General features: G+C 40.8%; 2 protein-coding genes across 2 annotated transcripts; one reads left to right on the top strand and one right to left on the bottom strand.

The window, feature by feature from the left end:
• Window positions 1–1,144: 1,144 nt before the first annotated feature.
• On the top strand, window positions 1,145–15,621 carry rab34a (RAB34, member RAS oncogene family a). The gene is made up of 11 exons (XM_046862426.1): window positions 1,145–1,357; window positions 7,342–7,405; window positions 8,207–8,298; window positions 8,771–8,836; window positions 8,971–9,072; window positions 9,153–9,217; window positions 10,337–10,388; window positions 10,880–10,961; window positions 11,053–11,143; window positions 12,791–12,898; window positions 15,240–15,621. Exons 2-11 carry the CDS (start codon window positions 7,352–7,354, stop codon window positions 15,305–15,307), a joined length of 780 nt encoding a protein of 259 aa, XP_046718382.1. The 5' UTR covers window positions 1,145–1,357; window positions 7,342–7,351; the 3' UTR covers window positions 15,308–15,621.
• On the bottom strand, window positions 15,389–24,683 carry zgc:174895 (uncharacterized protein LOC100126024 homolog). Its single transcript, XM_046862427.1, has 5 exons — window positions 24,297–24,683; window positions 24,088–24,181; window positions 23,240–23,386; window positions 16,758–16,853; window positions 15,389–16,346 (listed from the first exon to the last, which is right to left on the bottom strand). The coding sequence occupies exons 1-5, from the start codon at window positions 24,558–24,560 to the stop codon at window positions 16,204–16,206; spliced, it is 744 nt and encodes a 247-aa protein (XP_046718383.1). The 5' UTR covers window positions 24,561–24,683; the 3' UTR covers window positions 15,389–16,203.
• Between the last annotated feature and the right edge of the window lie 33 nt (window positions 24,684–24,716).

Genomic DNA, 24,716 nt, shown 5'->3' with positions numbered 1-24,716 from the left:
CGGATGATATTGTGATTTGTTGTGAGAGTAGGGAGCAGGTTGAGAAGAGCCTGGAGAGGTGGAGATATGCGCTGGAGAGAAGGGGAATGAAACTCAGTAGGAGTAAGACAGAATACATGTGTGTGAATGAGAGGGAGGGCAGTGGAGTGGTGCGGTTGCAGGAGAAGAGCTTCAGAAGGTGGAGGAATTCAGGTACCTGGGGTCAACAGTGCAAAGTAATGGAGAGTGTGTTAGAAGTGAAGAAAAGAGTGCAGGCAGGGTGGAGTGGGTGGAGAAGAGTGACAGGAGTGATTTGTGATAGTAGGGTATCTGCAAAATGAAAGGGAAAGTTTATAGGACTGTGGTGAGACCTGCGATGTTGTATGGATTAGAGACAGTGGCATTGAGTAAAAGACAGGAGGTGGAGCTGGAGGTAGCAGAGCTGAAGATGTTGAGGTTTTCGTTGGGAGTGACGAGGATGGATAAGATTAGAAATGAGTTTATTAGAGGGACAGCGCATGTAGGATGTTTTGGTGACAAGGTGAGGGAGGCGAGATTGAGATGGTTTGGACATGTGCAGAGGAGGGACATGAATTATATTGGTAGAAGAATGCTGAGGATGGAGCCACCAGGTAGGAGGAAAAGAGGAAGGCCAAGAAGGAGGTTCATGGATGTGGTGAGGGAAGACATGCAGGTAGTTGGTGTAAAAGAGGCAGATGTAGAGGACAGGGTGGTATGGAGACGGATGATCCGCTGGGCCGACCACTAATGGGAGCAGCTGAAAGAAGAAGAAGAAGAAGAAGATTATTATTATTATTATTATTATTATTATTATTATTATTATTATATTTATTATCGTGTATTTATTAACGTGTATTATTATATTTAATATCGTGTTATAGTGCGTTTCTGGAAAAAAGAAATATAGATGGTTTCTAAAGCAGTGGCATGAGAAAGATTGTAATAAGAGGTGGATTGAGTCAGGTAGAACACCACTGAAGGTTCAGGTGTGAAATGCACGCCACTGGGATAATTATACACTTATTTCTGTTCATTTATCCTGTTAAGAGAAATGTATCTGGAAAAATGAAGGTTTTTGTTCTAGAACATCGAGCACCAGAGGGCAGCAGAGAGCATCACCCCTATGCCGCCGCTGCTGCTGCTTTGTGTTTGGGGGGAGGACAGGAGGATGTTCGGGGAAAGACGCTTGGAATGAACCTTGCATGCTGGGATCGGGCACTTCCGCAGCTTGGAGCTTACAAGAAGTTTTCCCGTTAATGCTGCAACCAAATATAGGGACTAAAGTGAGCTTAAAACACAACTGGTTTGTGATACTGACTATTTAAAAGAAAGCAAGCGGAATCTCATCTGAGCCGAGGTAAGAGCAGAAGACTGCGACCCAACCGCAAGAGCCTACTAGCGCACTAAGTAGTGTACCTCTCTCTCTCTCTCTCTCTCTCTCTCTCTCTCTCTCTCTCTAGTGCACGAGTGTGTGGGTTGGAATGTTCCAGCTGAACGGTTTGGATGGTGGAGGCGAGGCTCTGATTTCTTGGAAAATAGTTTTATTTTACTCTTTATGACCGAGATGGAAAGTTAGGCCTTGCTTGAAAATCCACGTTTAGACTTTTACGTTGTGCCAAGCCTCATTTTTTTTATTTTTACTAACAAAACCCTACTGGTGTGTTGCGATTAGCATGCAGTGTTATGGTGGGCTTTCAGTAGGAAACAGATGGAGGCAGTTTGGAGGAACCTCAGCCTTCACTTATGTCTACACCCTTGTAGGATTACAGTTTTTCTCGATTGCTAAGACACATTTCTTGAAAGCTGCTCTTCTTTTCTCTAAACTGTGAACACAAAACCCAATTCTCAAGCTACATTCACAAAACCTCAGACTCTTCTTGCAAAACCAAACTTTCACCTCAAAACAGTTCAATCTGTGCTCAAAACTGAACTATGTTGTCAAATCGTGCCCTGAGTCAATTAAAATTAAAATCACTACGGAACAGTCACTAAACACTACGTAGAAAAATAGAAAACACAATGCTCAGATTGTGTGTATTTGTGTGTGAGAGACAGTGAGTGTGTGTGTGTGTGTGTGTGTGTGTGTGTGTGAGAGACAGAGAGTGAGTGTGTTTGTGTGTGTGAGACAGTGTGTGTGTAAGAGACAGACAGAGGGAGAGAGTGAGTGTGTTTGTGTGAGAGAAAGTGAGTGTGTGAGAGAGACAGACAGAGGGAGAGAGTGAGTGTGTTTGTGTGAGAGAAAGTGAGTGTGTGAGAGAGACAGACAGAGAGAGAGAGTGAGTGTGTGTTTGTGTGTGAGAGACAGTGAGAGTGTGTGTGTGTGAGAGAGTGTGTTTGTGTGGAATGTAAAATAAACGTTGTGGTTGAAGCAGCTTTAATTCTAGACTAAAGTTAAAGTGGAAACTATCACAATTATAATAAATTAATAACGGGGTATTTTAAATTGCTTCTCAGATCACACACTGATTTCAGTTCATGATGTATTAAAAATAAATGCAATTTTGCTATTACATTTAGTATTACATACATATTTTCTGTGATTTGTTTAATCAGTAAATCTAGAACAGAAAGCTTTATTTATTCATTAGTTTGCATTAATTAAGAAATATATTTAGGTGCTTTTCTAAAATAAGCATTCCTACTTCAGTATCAGGTTAATGATGCACATATTTCTGTTCATTTTCTTTTAACAATTAAGCAGGATAAAAATGTTTGTGTAAAAACATCCTCTTCCACTCCTTTATAATGACCTCACGGAGCTTCTGGATATTAGACACATGGCGTTTCTCCCCCTTCTGCACCACTGGCGCTCAATAGGGTTCAGGTCTGGAGGCATACTTTGCCACTCTATCACCTTCAGCTTCCTCAGCAAGGCAGTTGTCATCTTGACAGTGTGTTCTATGTCTAGCTTCACTATGTTTCACTATGGGAATCACTTTGGGCGTGACCAACTACGGAAGCTCCTATGACACCACGTCTGTCTTGACAGACAGGTTGACCTGAGACCAGGCTCCACCCCTTACAACGTCATTCACGCTTTCTTCCTGTGAGGGGCTACATCCAGTTTCTTGCTGGTTTTCTCTAAACTGTTCAACAAGCGGGCCATCATTGGATTCGCAACCGAACGTGAAACCAGTCATACTGGATCATGCTGAGTGACATCGCGAAATTCGGCATAGTGTCTGCGTCAAGGCACACTATTCCTTCTTGACCTATAGTGTATTAAATTACTATGGTAGGGAACTGGTGGCATCAAGCCATCTAAGGGCTTTACAAGGCGAGCCTTCGAAGGGCTAACTACCCTACAAAAATTTTTTATTTGTATTTTTTCTTCAACTAACGTGTTGTGACGAGCCTTGATTACTCTGCACTCAGCCATTTTGACTGTCATCCCCCCCGCCAGAGGGGAATGAGTCAAATAGCAGGGAGGTTGCATCCCACCTGTGTCCATCATCATGTGGAGCAACAATCTCGGGCAGGGACCCTTTCCCGATGTGCATCGCGTGCATTGGGCTCAAAGCATGAATAAACGTCACTCGCGGACCCACGAGCATGCGTTCACTGTGCGTCAATGTGGGTGAACATTTTAGAAAGAAGGCTGAGAGTGGTCAAATCAAGTTAAGAAGCTTTTATTGTCATTTCACCCATATACAGCTGACGCACTACACAGTAAAATGAAACAACATTCCTTCTGAACCCTGGTGCTACATACAACAATAATCACAGAAAACACAGGGTTGAACGCTGTGACTTTACTGTCTGCATATCAGTCAGATTTTGGAGGAGATGGGGCGACAGCTCGACACAGGAGTGCCTAATCCGGCACTTTGGTATGAGATATGTGTGGTAAATTATTTAATTCTGTGTTTTTCACGAGGCGCAGTTTAAGGCTGTGGCCACGTGATTGGCTTGGCTGTGTCAGATGAGCATGTTATGGCTAAACCTGTCAGGCTTAGGCTACACGCAGAAAGCGGAGGTGATGGATGGTGCTTACGACCCCGCTAAAGGTCTGTTTGGTCTAGCTCTCAAGAAGATAAGAGAAACCAGTTCTTGAAGCTTTTAACCTTCATTTGCCACGCAAGCAGACACAGAGACCACCCTCTCAGCCAGTGTGACAGGCCTTTGCTGTAGCCGCGGCTGTGCGAGACCTGCTCTTAGTGGGCAGCAAGCTGGCAAGATCGGCTGGCTCGGGACCATGGGGGAGGCTTAAATTTGTGGCCATGGCGGCTAAAAGCGTGCAGCCTGACACACGTATGTTCCCCTGTCCTCCTCTCTCTGCCTGCAAAGAGAAGGAAGAGGGAAAACAGCCCGGGTATGAGTTCCGTAAGGTTTTTGAGTGTTCAGACGCATCTCAGATTTGGATGTCTGTTCAATAAAAACTGCAGGATCGCATCCAAGCTACGGCCTGAGGGCGACATGCACCACAAGCTCAAAAAACAATAAATGTGGCACTTTCGCATCCAGGCAGACAGCTAAGGGCGATAGTTTGCGAGAATTCCAAGGAAGTTTCCAGTGTTCAGTGGGAGACCTGTGTTTTCTCCAGGATTTGCTGGATAAACAGAAAGCTTCTAGCAGCTATTTCTGCATGTCATGTCGGGTTTGGTAACGAGCCTGCAGTTCGGCACCCTTTAGTAAGTCGTTTTCTCAAAGGAGCGTGCCGTAAGATGCCGGTGTCCAGGCAGATGGTTCCACTGTGGTTCTACTGTGGTACAATATTAAATGGCATAGGGTTGAAATGTCTCTCTTAAGACAGCCCTGCTTGTAGCTCTGTTGACAGTGTTGAAAGCGTGTGAGCGAGCTGCAAGCCCTGTCTGTCAGTCCATCCTGTTTACAGATTGTCCCAGGGTTTACAAACGTTTCCTTTAGCCCTAACCTGGCGTTTGTACCTACAGTAGTGGATTCTTCTTATAGATGTCCCATTGCAGAGCTTTCGGCTTTCCACCCTCCTCTATTTTTTTCTTGGGAGGAGGAGAGGTTGAATTCCTTATGTCCAGTGCGGGCTCTCCATACATATATCAAGAGAACAACAGGCTTCAGGAAGAGTGACCAGCAGTTTGTGTCTTGGGCTGCTCCTCACAAGAGGAAGCCGTTGTCAAGACAGAGGCTGTCCCACTGGATTGTTGAGGCTATATCTCTAGCATATGAATGCCGAGGTTCTCAGGTGCCTGAAGGTCTAAAAGCCCACTATACTAGGGGAATGGCGACATTATGGACCCTACGATTTTATAGACTGAATGTGTCCTAGGTAATCCTTTGCACATACAGTTCTAGGAGCCAGAAGGTCAGAGCCCATGTAATTTAGGTATAGCCGGATCATGTGCAATCTGGGAGTGATCTATATCTCCCAGAGTGAAACACCAAGCAAAAAAAAATGATGAATCCCAGGTTCTTTGATAACAGAGTGAGGTATCTCACCAACACTTCCCTTCTTGCACAGGAACGGGAAGAAATTTCGCTACAATGATGTTGTACACTGATGTTGTCTGTGAAGACAGACATGGTGTTATAGGAGCTTCCGTAGCGATTCCCATAGTAAAACACCTCACTCTGTTATCAAAGAACTCAAAGACATTGTTAAGTAACCCATCGTTTTGGGTTGTATGTTGGAAAACTGCTGTTCAGCCCAGTTTCTGAAGAGAGGGCATCGTGTTCTGTCATAATACATGTTGAAGTCCATGTTATCCTCAATGAACCGCAGCTCCCCAGTACCAGCAGTACTCACGCAGCCCCCGACCATGATGCCACCACCATGTAGGCAAGACACAATTCTCCTCACCAGGGCGTCACCACATATGCTGAAAAACAGGTTTATCTTAGTCTCATCAGACCACAGGACATGGTTCCAGTAATTCATGCTCTTGGACAGGTTGTCTTCAGCAAACTGTTTGTGAGCCAGCTTCAGAAGAGGCCTCCTTCTGGAACGAGGGCCATGCAAACTGACTTGTTGCAGTGTGCAGCGTATGGTCTGAGCACTGACAAATAGACCTTCTGCAACCTCTAAAGCAATGCTGGCAGGACTCATGCATCTGTATTTTAGAATGAAGCAGCTTTTGCACCTGACATGCAGCATGAGGACTCGACTTTTTTGATGGACTGTTCCGAGTGTAATCCGTCTTGGAAAACCTCTGTATGACCCTGGCCACTGCACTGTAACTCAGTTTGAGGGTTTCATCTTCTTATAGCTTTGGTCCATCTTTGTGGAAAGCAACAATTTTCTTCGTTCTTTGCCGTGAAGTGCCATGATGATCATCCAGTGGTCAGTATGAGAGAAGTGTACTCAAAGCACCAAATTTGAACTGCTCTAATACAAGATACACAGATTTGTATGGTCCTGACAAGCAAACATAAACATGCTGAACATAAGGCTTTGCATGGTTTTTTATGGCTTTGCATAAATTACGTACAACTGTAATCACTTAGGGTGTACTTACTTTTGTTGCCAGCTTTTCTGACAGTAATGGCTATATGTTTGTGCTGCTGTACAAGCTGCACATGGACTACTCTAAAACCTATCCAAGTATAATTTGTAAAGTATTGTCCCTTGAGAAGATATAATGCAGTGCTGAAATGTGAGGGGTGTACTCACTCGCTAGCTAGCTTAGATAGCTATCTTCGCGATGGATGGGTGGATGGAACTTGTCACTGCATCTCCAGAAGTGTAAGTAGTAGCAATGTGCGAACTGACAAGTGCAGATAAATATATGTTCAGCAAATAAATATACATGGTACAGGCAGTGAGAATGTGCAGAAGCTGTTCAGGAGAAATATATGTGTGTGTGTGTGTGTGTGTGTGTGTGTGTGTGTGTGTGTGTGTGTGTGTATATATATATATATATATATATATATATATATATATATATATATATATATATATATATATATATATATATATATATATATATATATATAAAGATCTCTATGCATGTATTCTTATTGTTCATGCCCAACAGTTTGTGCACAGAAACACAAGGGTTAACAATAGCTTCATTGCTAATCTCACATGTTAGCTTGCATGATATAACTGACCATGTGGACAATCTGAATGCTAAAAGCTAGCTGTCACAATACAGTCCATGATAAATAAAAGGTGTATATACTATATAAAGTATTATATGTACACATGATTTGTTAGGAATTTGGATAAATTCCTAGAAGCAAGCAGATTTTTCTCATTTTTAACCAAGCTTTAATCTGATTCTACAATATGCACTAAACAGACCAGAAACAGAGAGATTTGTATTGAAGCAACAGTAACAGCACCAGTAATCTGGTTGATCTGAGGTGTGTTTCTTGTTTTCACATTGTGAAGTGTGATTCATACTCTGCTGTTTCTCCAACCAGTGCTTTCATCATGAGTGTCCTGCCTCCTGTTCGCAAGGACCGCATCATCAGCCAGCTGCCAAAGGTAATACATCACTCATCGTAACCGACTCCTAACCCTAACCCTGATTTCACATGTCTGAATCATTCATCTGTTTATTCACTTCATATTATGGCTCAGTAATTACAGCTTTAGTTTTGAAAGTAAGGGATTGGGCAAAGATCTCCTGGGGATTTATTTAAGTGTTGTGAAGGAGATTCATTTATTTAAAATCTATATTATTAATTAAATTCATATTGAAATAATTTTTATTTGTTTAGCGCTTTTAACAATGAACATTATCTCAAAGCAGCTTTACACAGATAATGTTGTGATAAAAAATGAATAAGATGTTCTTCATAAGTGTAAGTTTGTCCCTGATTAGTGAGCCGGTGGCGACTGTGGCAAGGAAAAACTCCCCGAGATGGCATAAGGAATTAGTGTGTGTGTGTGTGTGTGTGTGTGTGTATGTGTGTAAAAATGTAATTGAATTGTGTATATGGGGAGCTATGCACCCTTTCACAGAGCTCTTCTCACGCATGAGTTTTTTGCAGTAAACAACATGCTCTCAATATCTATTAAAAAATAGCAGGGAATTTCTTATTTCTGGAAAAGGCCATTTTTTTTACAGAGGTACTTCATCAGCCGTGCCAACAAAGTGAAGTTGCATCATCTGTGCACAGTTTTAAGCTGTTACGGTTCAGTAAACAGTAAAGTTTCTGTTTGCTTTTAATGGAAGTGTGGCTCTGTAAAACACCCTGGTAGTGATTGTGTTATTTTAGTGTAATTGTTATTGCTGTAAATGCTCTCACAACATCCCAAGTATCTATATTTAATCCTCTCTAGTGCTTCAGTAAAGGGGCTGCTTTACACACTGAAGATGGATTTCATGCCAAAGTGAAGACAGCCTGCCAGGAGCAGAGAACTGGCACTGTGGGGTGAGTCTGGACAGATTGTAGACAGTGTGGGACAACGGGTCACTGAACAAACTCCTGTCTATTATGGAAAATTCATCTCTCCCTACATAACGCAGCAAAGTTCATTCTCCAACAGACTGATTCTGACCAAGAACGGTTCAGGAAATCATTCCTAACATTTGCAATTGCACTGTACAATGACTTACCTCTATGTAAAAGATGATAATTGTAACTTATATAAACAAAATCCCATTATTTACTGTCACTTTACGCACACACAAATACACTGACAATTCGCATTTTCTTTCTTTTCCTTTTCTTTCTTTTGAATTGCCAGTTTGTACTCTTTTATTTCTATGTAGCATCATCTGAAATATTGTATTTATTTACATCAATCTCTCTCTCTCTCTCTCTCTCTCTCTCTCTCTCTCTCTCTCTCTCTCTCTCTCTCTCTCTCTCTCTCTCTCTCTCTCTCTCTCTCTCTGTTCCACAGATTTAAAATCTCCAAGGTTATTGTGGTGGGAGACCTGGCTGTAGGGAAAACATGTCTTATTAATAGGTAATCATTACTTAAGTGAAAAAGTAAAGAAGCCACTGTTTAAAGTGTACTCAAATTAACTTTTATTTAACAAATTAACAGACGGCGTTAACTTGTAAATCTATGGTTTTATCTTTTCTGCATCGTCTTTATAGATTTTGCAAAGATGTCTTTGACAAAAATTACAAAGCTACTATTGGCGTGGACTTTGAGATGGAGCGGTTTGAGGTGCTTGGAGTTCCATTCAGCCTTCAGCTGTAAGTGTTGAATATAGTTTCTCACATGTCCCTCAGTCTTACAAACCACTCAATAGTTACCACTCTGTTCTTTCCTGAAGGTGGGACACTGCAGGTCAGGAAAGGTTCAAGTGCATTGCTTCTACATACTACAGAGGAGCTCAGGGTTAGTACATTTGTATATACTCTATATAGACAAAAGCTTTTGGATACCAAACTTTTACCACAAAGTTGGAGACACATAATTAAAGGATGTGGTAGCATTAAAGTTTCCCTTCACTTTAAGAGCCAACCCTGTTGCAGCATGGTAGTGCCCCTGTGCACAAAGCGAGCTCCATGAGATAGGATTTACTTGGTTTGAATTGGAAGATCTGTGAGTGGCCTGCTATAGACCTCTGACCTCAACCCTCTTGAACAATTTTGAGATGAATGCAGACTGCACACCCGGCCTCCTAAACCTACATCAGTACTTGACTTTACTAATGCCCTTTTAGCTGAATAAGAACAAATCTCCACAACCCCACTACAAAATCTAGTATGTGATCTTTCCAGAAGACTGGAGGTTTTTATAACTTCAAAAGATGCATACAATATGTTCAGGTGTCCACGAACATTTGTCTATATGCAGTTTGGTACCCAAAGCTTGATGCACAATGACAGCATAGGCTACCCCATCTGATAAATGGATATAGAGAAAAGTGTCACAAAATCTAATGCATAGTACTCTGCTGTGTCTGGGACTACATAGACAGTGCATGTGAATAATGGAAGAAGGCCACCTTGTCTGATTAAATCCCATTTCTTTTACATTACTGTGTATGTGTACACCATTTTATGCTCATTGTCAGTGTTCTGCAGGAAAACTACAAATCTGAGCATTCATATGGATGTTGATCTGACACATGCCAAGTAATTGTCTTTGGCCTAGAGTGGCAAAAAAAGTTATTTCATTAAAGATAGCCATGATTAATTCAAAGTTCAGAATGGTTTGTGGTCAGATGAAGCCAAAGTAGAACATTTTGGCATGAATACTAACATAGCCCATTAACAAAACAACACCATCCTGACAGTGAAACTTAGTAGTGGGATTAATAGATTGGATTGATTAGATCTAAATGTTTATTACACTTCATAGCATATGTGGTGTTTAATGAAGGCCTATCTGCTGTATTATTGTTGAATTTACTGATGCAAACATACCAACATATATGATGATATATGTGAGTTAAAGTCTATTCTACTTCTGTCATGCATATTGATGATTAATTCACCTAATCCCTTTCAGCCATAATAATTGTTTTTGATTTGACTGACGTGGCCTCGCTACACCATACCAGGTAACATATATCACTTCTAACATTCTAAACAAAGCTTACTTTTACAGAAGTAAAAAAATACACAAAATACAATCTGGCCAAAAGATTGTGGACATCTGATTATCACCTCTCGTTGTTTTCCCCAAATGTTTGCTGCAATGCTGGAAATGCAGAATTCTCTATGATGTCTTTGTAACATTACACTTATACTTTACTGCAGCTGAGAGGTCTAAAACCTGTTCTAGCACAGCAATGCCCCTCTGCACAAAGCAAGCTAAATCAATTGCAGAAATTCCTCCTTACCAGAACACCGGTACCTAAACTCACTCATGCTCTTGTGGCTGAAGAAACACATTCCCACAGCCATTCCCCAAAATCTAGGAAAGTCTTTCCAGAAGCGTGAAGATCAATAGTATAAATCTTGGGAAATATGAGCGTGATTTTTCGGGTGTCCTCATTCTTTTGGCTGCATAAAGTAGAGGAAAAGTGCTTAGAAGTGTCTTCTCTCAAAGGCAATGGCTGGAAGATGCTATGAAAGAGAACGATCCCACCAATGTGCTACTGTTCTTAGTGGGCACAAAGAAAGATCTGATTGTGAGTTTATGTACTATAAAGTGTACAATTTAATTTAATGTCTTTAAACTGCTAAACACATTGGTCACCCCACTGTTGTGTGTTCCTGTAGTCCCCAGCACAGTATTCTGCTAATGTACAGGACGCCATTAATGTGGCCCAAGAAATGAAAGCGGAGTATTGGGCTGTGTCTTCTTTGTCTGGTAAGACCTTGCTAATTTTGTATACAGTGGTTTAGAAAAGATCTGCATACATTAAAAACCTCATATACATGCACATCCTACATTATTGAAAACATAATATTCAGATTGGTTAAAACATAACCAGTTAAAATTATGAGGTTAAGTTTTGTTCAATTATTCCTTGTTTTATCCTGTGATATGCATGAAATAAATAAATAGATTGCTTAATGTATTAAAAATATATCCATATTACTAATGAGGTAAACGAGTCTACTGGGGGAATTGGTCTTAAATGCTTTTGGTGTTAGTGGATCCAGTGATAATTTTTACAGAGACTGCTATGACATCAGCCTATATCAGAGTCTGTGCTGCTGCTGCGTATACTTGTTTGTTACCACTCTTCTGCAATGTCTTGAGCAACCTGAACTCTTTCCTGTAGTGGATCTTTGAGCTCTAAACTTCACTCACATTTGGATCATGCCCTCTGTCAGCTCATTACTCACAGTAAATGCCAGCTCTTCTTTTCCTTGGGACTGCTCAGCAGATTCTCCTGTCCACTTTTATTTGTATAGCTGCACCACAGCAAGATATGCAGTGTGTTCTGTATCTGCTTTAGGGTTCATTTCACGCTGCAGCTGCGCAGTACCAGAAGAAGGTGATGCATAGACAAAAGTATTTTCATGCCTCCGAGTTACACTGCAATAATCACTAACGACACAGATGGTTGGAAAGTTCAACAGATCACAAAAAAGTATAATTCTATGGACTTATAGCACAATCAGACATGTTTTGTCATTAGAAATGAGTAATAATCAACAATAAAATTGCATTCACTTATTGGGTACCTCATTTTACTCTCTTTAATGGTGCAGATTTTAATAATAATCTGATTACTCAAAAGATTAGAATTTAGTTTTACAACCTCTTCTTTGACAACATGCCAAATGAGGATCAGAACAAGGATAAGTATGACAGAAAAGGAGCCATTCACAACTGCTCAATTACAACTTCCTTGTTTGGGAAATCATGGCATCTTTGGTGGACTTTGGTGATTGTTTATTTTAAGAAAGTATAGTTTCCATACATGTAAAAAATATGAGATTGGTGTCATTCAGAAAATGACCATAATCCTCCAGCTCCTGTAGGTCTCTTTGCAGCCTCCCAGGTTTTCTTTTCCTTTATCCATTTTGTAGGATTCTTAGTAATGTCACTGTAGTGCCCCATTTTCTTCACTTCTTGTAGATGGCCTTCACATTGTTTCATTGTAATGTTTTTGAAATGGTTTTGTATCCTGCTCCTGATTTCATAACTTTCGATAAGGAGATTTGTGCATTATAAGCTCTTTGTGGACCATGAAATACAAAATCAGTTGCGCTTTACATAGATTTCATGAGAATCACTTTATTGAGGACAGTTATATGATCGTCACTTTTTTTTGCTTGAATTATCACTAATCATTTTAGGGGGAGACCTGATTTATCTTTGTATATATTTGTATACCACTATTTATATGTATAGTAAACAAAAATACATATTTATTCCATACTGTCCAAATTGCATACTTCCCATAATCCCACTGTTCAGAATCACCCTGAAGACTGTTTCTGTTTTGAGTGTTTTCTAAACAGTGATTTATACCGTATTAATCAGTTATTGTGCTGCTTACAGGAGAAAACGTGAAGGAGTTTTTCTTCCGCGTGGCATCACTAACATTCGAGGCCAATGTGTTGGCAGAGCTGGAAAAGAGCAACTCCAGGCGCATTGGGGATGTTGTTAGTAAGTACAGAATGAATGACTGTATATATATATAACTTCTACATATATGATTGCTTTGTTTTAAAACAAAACACCTATACAGTTGAAGTGTCGGTGTGTAGTGTCCTGCAACGTCAGTGGCATAATAACTTTCTTCATACATTTTAAACAGAGTACCCTGCCATTTCTTGATGACAGTTCTGAGCACCACTGCCAAAATATATTGTATATAAACACAAAAATCACCATCTGGATTTGACTAAGCAAATATTTAATAGCTAATAGGAAATACATTTACATTACTGCAGTGATTAATATATTTCAGCTAGCAACAAGCTATATAACCATAACTGAGGCAGTGTGTAGCTTCTCATTTTTTAAACGGCCAAGCCAGAAGACATATTGTGTGGTTGTGGAAAAGATGTTACTTTGTTTTAGAAGGATTAAATTATTAGTCTGTATTAAGAAAAGAAAACAACAAGGGGATTGCTGAATCTGTCCAATCTGAGCAGTGGAAAAAGGTCATGTGGATTGATTTATCCAGATTTACCCTGTTCCAGAGTGATTGACAGATCAGTGTAAGAACAGTGGTGGATAAAGTGATGCACCATCATGTCTAGTGTCTACTGTGCAAGTCTGTGGGGGAAATCTAATGATCTTGGGATGCTTCAGTTAGCCAGGTCTAGGTTCAACAATGTTATGTGCCCAAAAAATGAGGTCACTGATTACCTAAATATACTAAATGACCAGGTTTTTTCCTCAATAGATTTTTTTTTCATCCCTGATGGCAGAGGCATATCCCAAGATCATCTAGGATTCATTATACAGTGGAACCAGGTTATCTCGCCCTCGGTTAACTCGACAACCCTATTAAGTCGACGTTTTTGAAGTGGAACCGCCAAATTCTCGCTTTTTCTACGCATTTTTTATCGGTTATGTCGACTTTTTTTATGTCGCGGAACCCTAATATCTCGAGCACAAGGGGGGAAAAATTAGAAATTTTAACGTCAGTTATGTCGATCGGCGCTGTGCAGCCGCAGAAGAACTCGCGAAAGTGGCGGAAAAATCAAACCTTACAGATACTACAGGTGTTTGTATTGTATACTGGTGAATCTCTGCTGTTAGTAAGTGCACATATGCATTTTTTTGTTAAATGTTATGCGATGAACGGGAGCGCGGCGCTCCCGGCTTCAACTCCTTACCGGCGCGCTCCACCGAGAGCCGTGCTCCTTACCGAGTAAGGAGCACGGCTCTCTCGGTAAGGAGTTGAAACCGTGAGCTTCAGAGAAAGCGGCCGAGAAAGCACCAGCTACGCCCCCTTCGGCCGTTCATGTTTGAGACTTTTCTGTCGTTTTTGGTTTCGGGTTTGGTTTTGGATCTTCCGGTTTTTTTTATCGGCTTCGCGCCGTGCCGCCGGTCGCGGTATTTTTTAATTTCCCTATTTTTCCATTTACAAACTCCCTCTCTCTCTCTCTCTCTCTCTCTCTCTCTCTCTCTCTCTCTCTCTCTCTCTCTCTCTCGGCTTATCTCCCCCTCGGCATCGCGGACGTAAGTTTTTTCGGACACTTTGCTTTGTGTGTTTGTGCGGATTACTTCAGCCTGATGGTCATAAGTTTTCAGAAACTTAGTTACTGTTTATTTTTATTTTTTTCCACATGTGGACTAAATGTGAGACGGCACTGTGCAGCCGCTGTTTTTTTTTTTTTTGAGCGATCTGTGTGTTTATAATGTTGGAGAATATAATAAAGGTTTGTATGGAGAATGGACGGTGGTTTGTATTGTATACTGGTAAATCTCTGCTGTTAGTAGGTGCACTTATGCCTTTTGTTGTTAACAAACGTATGTACATTTTAATAGCATGCCTTCATCAAACAAATCGCGGCAACGCTGTTGTGTAAAAAAACCCTCCAAAAACACGTGCATGCACATTCTCATTTATTAACGCACATCATGTACATAAAGAAATTTCAAGCACGTTAATGTTTTGCCGCCATTTTGTTTTCGTTTATCTCGATCATCGGTTACCTCGATGCTTTTTGGCGACCCCCTACAACATCGACATAACCGGGTTCCACTGTACTCAAAATATAAAAGAGGGGTTTAGGGAACATACAATATTATTTTCCCACAACACAGAATTCAGAACTCGACCGCATTGAGAATCTTTGGGATCTGCTTGAACTTCTCTAAGTAGAAATAAATGTTGTGACATTGCATGAGATTATAAAAAGGACACTAAAAATGTGATCAAGCAAAATATTAGTGTTTTGTTTTGTCTGGGATGAGTGTGACAAGTGTGTGTATGTGTTGTACTTTTGCAAAAGACAAAACATCTAATTATTCTGCTTTCTTTTCCTTACAGAAATCAGCAACACCACAAGTAACCTGTATGCAACTTCTAAAAAGAAACAGCCGAACTGCTGTCAGTAAATGGGAGTTAAAACCTGAGAATTTTGCACTAAAATAAAAGATAGTACCAAAGCAGAAACTATAGGTACAAGGGAGACAATCAAGTGTTACAAATGTTTATTACGGATTTTTTGTTAGGAGAGGGTGAATTATACATTCCTTGTAAGTATTTTTTCCTCTTTTTAGACATTTTACAAAACTATGCACAAAAATTGTTCTGCCTTCCTTTCTGTGTGAGATGTTTAGGAATAATCTTGGTGCAAGGACGAAAATAAAACAGTGTCAATTTATTTATAAATTCTTAAGTTTACATTAAACAGTGTATTAACATCATACTGAATTGTACAATAAAGTAATAGTCGTTTTTTAAAATGAAATGTATTTGCAATAAAAAAAATAGTAATTACACTAAGAAAATTTATACACATTTCTACACAATTAAACAAGAGTTTTATAAGTGTTTTACACAGTAATGTGCAAACAATTTTTTTTTTTTTTTTTTGTGCAACATTATATTTTACAGGTTTGTGTTTAAATATTGTATATTTAATATACTTAATTGATCCAAAAGGGGAAATTTAGATTACAATTTAGTGTACAATGTTCTTAAATCGGTTCAATTAAAATGTCCTGTAACTTTTTCTCTGGACTGTTGAAGATTTTTTTTAAGCATGCTATAGGGCACATACTATTTCATTAATCCTATAATATAAACTTTTCCATGTTCTTAAGAAAAAACTTAAATATTTTAATTTAATTTTATTAAAAATTATTTTCTCTTTCAGTCTATTAAGGGTGCACTCATGTTAAGATATACTAGAAAACCCCAAAACAGAGCATACATGTGATATGTCAGATCAATGCACAGATCTGTTTTCTTCTATAATTAATATCCTTATAGTGACCCTGTGAAGTGTTTAACTGTTGAAGTTCTTGAAAGATTCCAGATAATGGTTATCTATTTGAGGCTGAAGTCTTTCAGGGATGCAATGCGAGTACTTGTAGTTTTCCTTTATCCACTTTCCACCCTTGCTGTTCTCAATGGCCACGGCAGCAACACCTGCAAAGGTGAAATGTCAAGCAATTTATAGGAGAACCGAAAGTGTTTTAGTAAGCTAGTGTAGCTAAGCTATAATGGTGAAGCCCATAATATATGATTTAGAGCATATTTATATTTTTTAAACCATCTGGTGACTCTTATGTTCTGTGAATGGTGGATCGAACTGTGTCATTATGGGGTAAATGTGATCAATTTAAATAACCTTTATTGATTTATAATGACGATGTCAGAAAATGGTCAAACAGGGAACAGCCTAAAAAAAATCTAATGGTTCTGAGAATTTGACCTCTCTGGCCATCGTCTATAGACTTACATGTACAACGGTATTTCAGCACATTAATGTTTTTCGTTTATTACTTACATTTCAATTTTACAAGTGTTTCATTTATTTAAAGACATATGTATGCTCACCTACAACAGATGCTCCTTGTCTTTCTGCCAGCTTGATGGCAGCCTTCATTGTGCCTCCAGTCTCAATCCATTGGTCCACTATAAGAACACGTAGGCCTGAAAGAAACACCATAATTTAAAACACCATACTGGATGGACAGATATTTTCCCACCTATATTTAAATGATCTCACAAAGGTGAGTACACCCCTCACTTTTCAGCAACCACTGTATTATCTTCTCAAGGGACAATACTATAGAAATTAAACTTGGGTATATTTTAATCAATGTGTACAGCATATATTATATATATATATATATATATATATATATATATATATATATATATATATATATATATATATATATATAAAATATACACACACAATTTATGCACAATTGGTGGCTGACTAAATACTTTTTTGCCTTACTGTGCGTGTGTATGTATGTGTATATTATATATATATATATATATATATATATATATATATATATATATATATATATATATATGAATATGAATATGAGTGGGGCAAAAATTATTTAGTCAGCCACCAATTGTGTAAGTTTTCCCACTTAAAAAGATGAGAGAGGCCTGTAATTTTCATCATAGGTACACTTCAACTATGAGAGACAAAATGAAAAAAAATCCAGAAAGTCACATTGTCTGATTTTTAAATAATTTATTTGTAAATTATGGTGGAAAATAAGTATTTGGTCACCTACAAATAAAGCAAGATTTCTGGCTCTCACAGACCTGTAACTTCTTTAAGGGGCTCCTCTGTACTCCACTTGTTACCTGTAATAATGGCACCTGTTTGAACTCGTTATTAGTATAGAAGACACCTGTCCACAACCTCAAACAGTCAGACTCCAAACTCTACTATGGCCAAGACCAAAGAGCTGTCAAAGAACACCAGAAACAAAATTTTAGACCTGCACCAGGCTGGGAAGACTGAATCTGCAATAGATAAGCAGCTTGGTGTGAAGAATTCAACTGTGGGAGCAATTATTAGAAAATGGAAGACATACAAGACCACTGATAATCTCCCTCAATCTGGGGCTACACGCAATACCTTACCCTGTGGAGTCAAAATGATCACAAGAACGGTGAGCAAAAATTCCAGAACCACACGGGGGACCTAGTGAATGACCTGCAGAGAGCTGGGACCAAAGTAACAAAGGCTACCATCAGTAACACACTACGCTGCCAGGGACTCAAATCCTCCAGTGCTAGACGTGTCCCCCTGCTTAAGCCAGTACACGTCCAGGCCCATCTGAAGTTTGCTAGAGAGTATTTGGATGATCCAGAAGAGGACTGGGAGAATGTCATATGGTCAGATGAAACCAAAACAGAACTTTTTGGTAAAAAAACTCAAGTTGAGTAGTTGAAGTGTACCTATGATGAAAATTACAGGCCTCTCTGATCTTTTTAAGTGGGGGAACTTGCACAATTGGTGGCTGACTAAATACTTTTTTGCCCCACTGTGTGTGTTTGTGTGTGTGTGTGTGTATGTATGTCAAATCAAATCAAATTTTATTTGTCACATACACATACATACAGGGTAGGACATGCAGTGAAATGCTTTTAACGACGGTCCGGCATGAGGGAATAAAATGGGGTAAAAAGGAGAATAAAAATTATAAATATAATAACAAAATTTAAAAGAAAAATATAATAAGAAAAAGAAGGCAGATAAATAAAGATATAAAGATATATAAATATATATGTATATATACATACATATACATATATACATATATATACACATACACAAAAAATGTTTATGGCAGTGTGCAGTTAAACAGTAAACAACAGTAAACAAGTTAGGCATGATTTTTGATTGTGCAGTAAGGTGTGGTGTAAAGTGTCCTTGTGCGGAATGGTGTGGTATAAAAATAAGAATTTAAAAATATGAAATAAATATGAAAAAGAAAATATGAAATGTAAAGTGCACTGTGCTGTGCACATAAAAGAAAATATGAAATGTAAAGTGCACTGTGCTGTGCAAGTCCAGTGTATAATGTGCCGTAGCACGAAAAGTGTGATTTGTGCAGGGGAAAAAGGGTGATGATGGAGAGAGTGGGCCAGTTTTTAGATCCTGGGTGTTTCCTGGTTTAGACACCGAATGGCCTGCGGGAAGAAGCTCCTCCTCATTCTCTCTGCGGAATCGTTTCCCCGAACGCAACAGAGAAAAGAGTCCATTGTTGGGATGGCTGACGTCCTTCACAATCTTCCTGGCTCTGGTCCTGCACCGCGTGCGTAGATGTCCTGCAGGTCAGGGAGCTCGGTGTGGATGGTACGTTCAGCTGAACGCACCACCCTCTGGAGGGCTCGCCTGTCCTGCATGGTGCTGTTCCCAAACCAGAAAGTGATGCTACCCGTCAGCACACTCTCAATGGTGCAAGTGTAAAAAGTCTTAAGCACCTGAGAGGGTAGTTTAAAGTCCCTTAAGCGTCTCAGATGGTACAGACGCTGCCGGGCCTTCTTCACCAGGGTGTTAGTGTGACAGGACCAAGACAGGTCCTGTGTGATGTGAACACCCAAGTACCGGAAACTGTCCACTCTCTCCACTGGAGTCCCGCAGATGTTTAGCGGTTGGTATGACTGCTCCTGCTTCGTGCTGAAGTCCACTATCAACTCCTTAGTCTTGCTGACGTTCAGGAGAAGGTTGTTCTCCTGGCACCATCTCTCCAGGTTTTTAACCTCCTGTAGGTAGGCTGTCTCATCGTTGTTGGAGATCCGGCCCACCACAACGGTGTCGTCAGTAAACTTGATGATGGTTGTGGAGTTGGAAGTGGCCACACAGTCATATGTGTACAGTGAGTACAGCAGGGGGCTCAGAACACAACCCTGGGGAGCTCCAGTGCTGAGGGTGAGGGTGGATGAGGTGTGTTTTCCCACCCGTACAGCTTGTGGTCTGTCCGTCAGGAAGTTAGAGATTCATTGACACAGCGGCAGGCTGAGTCCCAGGACCTCCAACTTAGAGGTGAGTGTGGAGGGAATTATGGTGTTAAACGCTGAACTGTAGTCCACGAACAACATCTTTGTGTAATTCCCGTTTCTTTGGTCCAGGTGGCTGATTGTAGTGTGGAGAAGATGTGCAATTGCGTCCTCAGTAGAACGGTTCTGACGGTACGCAAACTGTAGTGGGTCCAGTGTGTCCGGTAGTGAGGCAGTGATGAAGTCTCTGACCAGTCTCTCAAAGCACTTTATCACTACTGAGGTCAGAGCTACAGGGCGGTAGTCATTGAGGCAGGCGGGCTGGGGTTTCTTCGGGACAGGGACAATGGTGGACTGTTTGAAGCATGAGGGGACAACAGACTGTTCCAGAGAGGTTGAATATCTCAGTGAACACCGGTGCTAGCTGGTCAGCGCAGGCTTTCAGAACCCGACCTGTGATTCCATCTGGTCCTGCTGCCTTCCTGGTATTCACTCTCTTGAATGCCCTCCTCACGTCATGCTCCGAGATGGTGAATGTGTTCACCTCTCTGGCTCTCTCAGCGTGCATGCTGGTTGTGCAACTAGCGCCGCTAGCGTGGTTAGCTGCAGCCTCAAACGAGCGTAAAGGTGTTTAGCTCGTCCGCCAGAGAAGCGTCCGCATTCACCATTCTGGAAGATGGTGTTTTATAGTCCGTTACTGTCCTTAGTCCCTGCCACAGGCTCCTGGAGCCACCTTGTTGGAACTGTGACTCTAGTTTCCTCCCGTAGCGCCGCTTTGCATCCTTCACCGCTCTGCGAACACTGTAAGATGCAGCCTTGTATTCATCCATGTCCCCGTGGCGAGCCCGTGTTGTAGGCAGCGGAGCGGGATCTCAGAGCGTCGCGGATGGTTTTATCCACCCACGGCTTCTCGTTGGGAAACGTTTTGATAGTGGTTTTTTGCACCGTATCATCCGTTAGTTTCCCGATGAATCCCACAACCGCTTCCGTAAACATGTTGACGTCATCAGAGCTGCGCCGAAACATGTCCCATTCTGCGTCATCCAAAGCATCCTGCAGAGCGGCCACCGATTGGTCAGTCCAGCGCGCGACCTCCCTCTGAACCAGAGCTTCCTGTTTCAGCCTTTGTTTGTAAACAGGCATGAGGAAGATGGCAGCATGGTCCGATTTCCCAAACGGTGGACGTGATTGTGCCTTGTAGCTGTTCTTAAATGTTGTGTAGCAGTGGTCCAGTGTTCTTTCGCCCCTGGTGGGGCAGGTGATGTGCTGATGAAAGTTCGGGAGTGCGCGCTTGAGGTTGGCACTGTTGAAATCTCCGACCACAATGAGCGCAGCGTCCTGATGCTGTGTTTGGTGTTGCGTTAGTGACTCATGTAAGTCCCATACTGCAGTGTCCGTGTCCGCTTGAGGTGGAATATAAACGGCACTGACTATGACCGAGCTGAATTCGAGGTAGATAGAAGGGCCGACATTTGATGATCAGTAGTTCCAGGTTTGGTGTGCAGGAGCGTGAAAGAGGAACAATGCTTGCGCTGTCGCACCAGTGGTTGTTCACCATCAGACACACTCCACCTCCTCTTGACTTCCCCGACTCCAGTGTTCTGTCCATGCGGTAAACCGAGAAAAACTCGGCCGGCTTGATAGCGTGGTCCGGTACCGCTGGGTTCAGCCATGTCTCGGTGAAGCAGAGAAGGTTGCAGTCCCGAATGTCTCTCTGGAACTTGACCCTTGCCCTGAGGTCGTCGAGCTTGTTCTCCAGTGACTGGACGTTGGCTAACAGGATACTAGGTAAGGGAGCGCGGTGTGCGTGTGCCCTCAGCCTGTTCCTGACGCCGGCTCTTTTCCCTCGTGGACGCCGGTACGGGTCGCGTCCTTTGTTCTCCCTCAGGAGCTCTCTCGGCCAGCATGGGTCCGGGTTTAAAAGCGGTGAAAGGTGAGTGCATTGTACACCAATAGATATAAGAGTGTCTCTGTCATATCTAATGATGTCCATCTTGTGTAGATGGAAATAAAACTAGTTAAATAAAAGTATAAAATAAACAAAAAAAGAAAAACCATAGCCGGAGCAGTCGTGACGGCAGCCGACCTCACCGGCGCCATCTCCAGCCTAATTACGTATGTGTGTGTGTATGTGTATATATATCAGTACAGATTTACTGTCCTATTAAAAATAACTCAACATACAGCCATTAGTCATAATAACTGGCAACGAAAGTGAGTACACTCTAAGTGAGCATGTCAAAACTGTGTGCAAAGTGTAATATATTTAGTGTGAACACCACTCTTATTCAGCATTGCCTTAATCCTCCTGGGTATGGAATTCACCAGAGCTGCACAGGTTGCTGCTGGGATCCTCTTCCACTCCTTTATAATAACCTCACGGAACTGCTGGATATTAGACACATGGCGCTTCTCCACCTTCTGCTTGATTATGCCCTACAGGTGCTAAATAGCGTTCAGGTATAGAGACATACTTGGCCACTTGGCACACACCTTCAGCTTCCTCACCAAGGCAGTTGTCATCTTGGCGTTGAGTGTTAGGTTGTTATTATTTTGAAAAACTGCAGTTTCTGAAAAAAGGGCATCAAGTTCTGCTTCAGAATTACAATACGTGTTGAAATTTGTTTCCCTCATGGAACCAGCACTCATGAAGCCTCAGACCATGATGCTTTCACCACCATGCTTGACTCTAGGCAAGACAAAATTTCATTGATACTCTTAACCAGGGAGTCTCCACACATGCTGTACAAAATCTGAGCCAAACAAGTTTATCTTAGTCTCATCAGACCACAAGACATGGTTTCAGTAATTCATGCTCTTGGACAGGTCATTTTCAGCAGACTGTTTGCGGACTTTCTTGTGAGCCAGCTTCAGAAGAGGCTCCTTCTGGGATAGCGGCCATGCAAACCAACTTGTTGCAATGTGCAGCATATGATCTAAGCAGTGATAAGCGGACCTTCTGCTTCTCCAACCTCTAAAGCAATGCTGCAGCACTCATCCGTCTGCTTTTTGAAGCAGTTTCTGCACCTGCGCACAGCACGAGGACTCAACATCTTTGATGGACCATTGTGAGATCTGTTCCGAGTGAAACCTGTTATGGAAAACCTCAGTATGACCTGGTCAATGTACTGTAACTCAGTTTGAGGGTGTTACTGATCTTATATCCTGGGCATCTTTGTGGAGAGCAACAATTCTCATTCTCAAATCCTCAGAGAGTCTTTGCTATGAGGTGCATGTTGAACATCCAGTGGTCAGTATGAGAGAATTGTACAAAAAAAGCACATTTTAACTGCTCTAATACAAGATGGACAAATTTGTATGGTCCTGACAAGCAGACAAACACATGAACATGATAAATAGGACTTATGACTTTGCATGGTTGAATGACATAAAACTGTTATTACTTAGGATGTACTCACATTTGTTACCAGCTATTGAGACAATAATGGCTGTATGTTGAGTTATTTTTCAGAGGACAGTAAATCAGTACATTTTTGTTGGTGATCTACTTGTTTAAAACGTGTTGGTTTTACGCTCAGTTGTGAGCTGGATTTCAATACCTGGTTTTAACACATCAACTCGAACTTCCATTAGCTTTTCTTTGCCAGAGTAGTCACAATATTCCTGTGTTTGAGTTTCTACACACAGACGTCCTGCTTTTTGGAAGGCAAGAAAGCCTTTTCCTAGAATGTTGGCCACTGCTGAACCTGAAAATACAGTATTCAAGTACTATTATTTTTATTTATTTATCTATAACAGACTTACACAGACTTTTTAAATACTGGGATATGGTGTGTTTTGAGACAGTTGTTCATGGGTGCCCAGTTAAACCTATTTTCAAAAGGAAAATTATTCAGGAATTGCACATTACCGGTTTTTCTATTTTTCTCTGCGTATTTGCTCCCTTTCCAAGAGCAGCTATATGATTTTTGAGATTTTTTTTCATACTTAGGAAAGCTAAAGGAACACAACTACAATATATGTAGAAGTATAATATATGCTGTATAGGATCTTAAAAATTACATTTAGCTGAAAAGTGTTAATTTCCCTCTATGTATAGAGACTTCTGGAACACCCTGTATTTTGCAAATCCATTTCTGTATCTAGAAATAGTATTTTGATAGCTATCTATATGAAAATTAAATTACTGCAAAATATTACTTTGGAAGAAGGTGTAATATTTTGCAGAAGCTTGTACTTGCAACTCAATAATAGAAATAACTAATTTAAATTCAAAGGAGCATACAGGCTACATACAAGACCCTATACATGCAGTTGTGTACTTGGTGTGTAGCCTAGTTTATTTTACAGCCCTGCCAAAATTGGGAATAAGCTAAAAATAAAACGGGAGTCATTTCTGTCTTTTAGGCACACTGCCTGGAGCAACATGACAAAATGCAGTGTGTACCGAGGATAAAGCCCATTGCATCTATTCCAGCCACCAGGTCAATTATGTCATTTTGGAATGGTTTGAGAAGATCTTTCACACAGTCTGATAAGGCCTGGTTTGGGAACAGATTAAAAAGAATTAACAGGTGCTGAGAAAAAATTATAATAAGGAAATCTTGCAATTAAGCACATGATATACTCTAAGATAAACATTAGTATATGTCATACCTGGGAGTTGCAGTAAAGTCTAGAAGGATCAAGCCATGCATACTCTGGGCCCTTTGTGTTAGATGCCATTAGGGACAGATACCAGCCTTCATCTCTATTCTGAGGAACAGCCAAGTCATTCATACTGACACAAAGCAGCTCTTCTTCTGTAATCTCGGAAACTTCAGAACAGCAGAAAGTTTGCACAGTTAGACTTAAGTGTTGGACCTCCCCTTCATCCACTGCCACTAAAGGGCCGATAGGTGAAGCCGTTTTTCGTTTCATCCCGTTCACATATATGGGGCACTAAATTCTTTTCATTCCAATAAAAAGAGCTATTGGTTTTGAGCCAGAAAATAAAAGTTCTCCATGTATAATCCTGCAGTTTATTTTTTATTAGTGTTTAAAGTCGCCAATAGTTCCTTCATCGCGTAATCATGT

This window comes from Silurus meridionalis, chromosome 12, assembly GCF_014805685.1.
Source record: "Silurus meridionalis isolate SWU-2019-XX chromosome 12, ASM1480568v1, whole genome shotgun sequence".
NCBI lineage: Eukaryota > Metazoa > Chordata > Actinopteri > Siluriformes > Siluridae > Silurus > Silurus meridionalis.
Note: the sequence above shows the minus strand (reverse complement) of the source record. Positions and strands in the feature narration are given on the sequence as shown.

Coding starts and splice junctions, on each gene's coding strand:
- zgc:174895 (XM_046862427.1), bottom strand. CDS start 24,560: ATGAAACGAAAAACGGCTTCACCTATCGGCCCTTTAGTGGCAGTGGAT. Junction 23,387..24,087: donor TGCAATGGGCTTTATCCTCG/GTACACACTGCA, acceptor CTGTATTTTCAG/GTTCAGCAGTGGCCAACATT. Junction 16,854..23,239: donor AGTTGATGTGTTAAAACCAG/GTATTGAAATCC, acceptor TGTTTCTTTCAG/GCCTACGTGTTCTTATAGTG.
- rab34a (XM_046862426.1), top strand. CDS start 7,352: ATGAGTGTCCTGCCTCCTGTTCGCAAGGACCGCATCATCAGCCAGCTG. Junction 10,389..10,879: donor GCCTCGCTACACCATACCAG/GTAACATATATC, acceptor CTTCTCTCAAAG/GCAATGGCTGGAAGATGCTA. Junction 11,144..12,790: donor GGCTGTGTCTTCTTTGTCTG/GTAAGACCTTGC, acceptor TGCTGCTTACAG/GAGAAAACGTGAAGGAGTTT.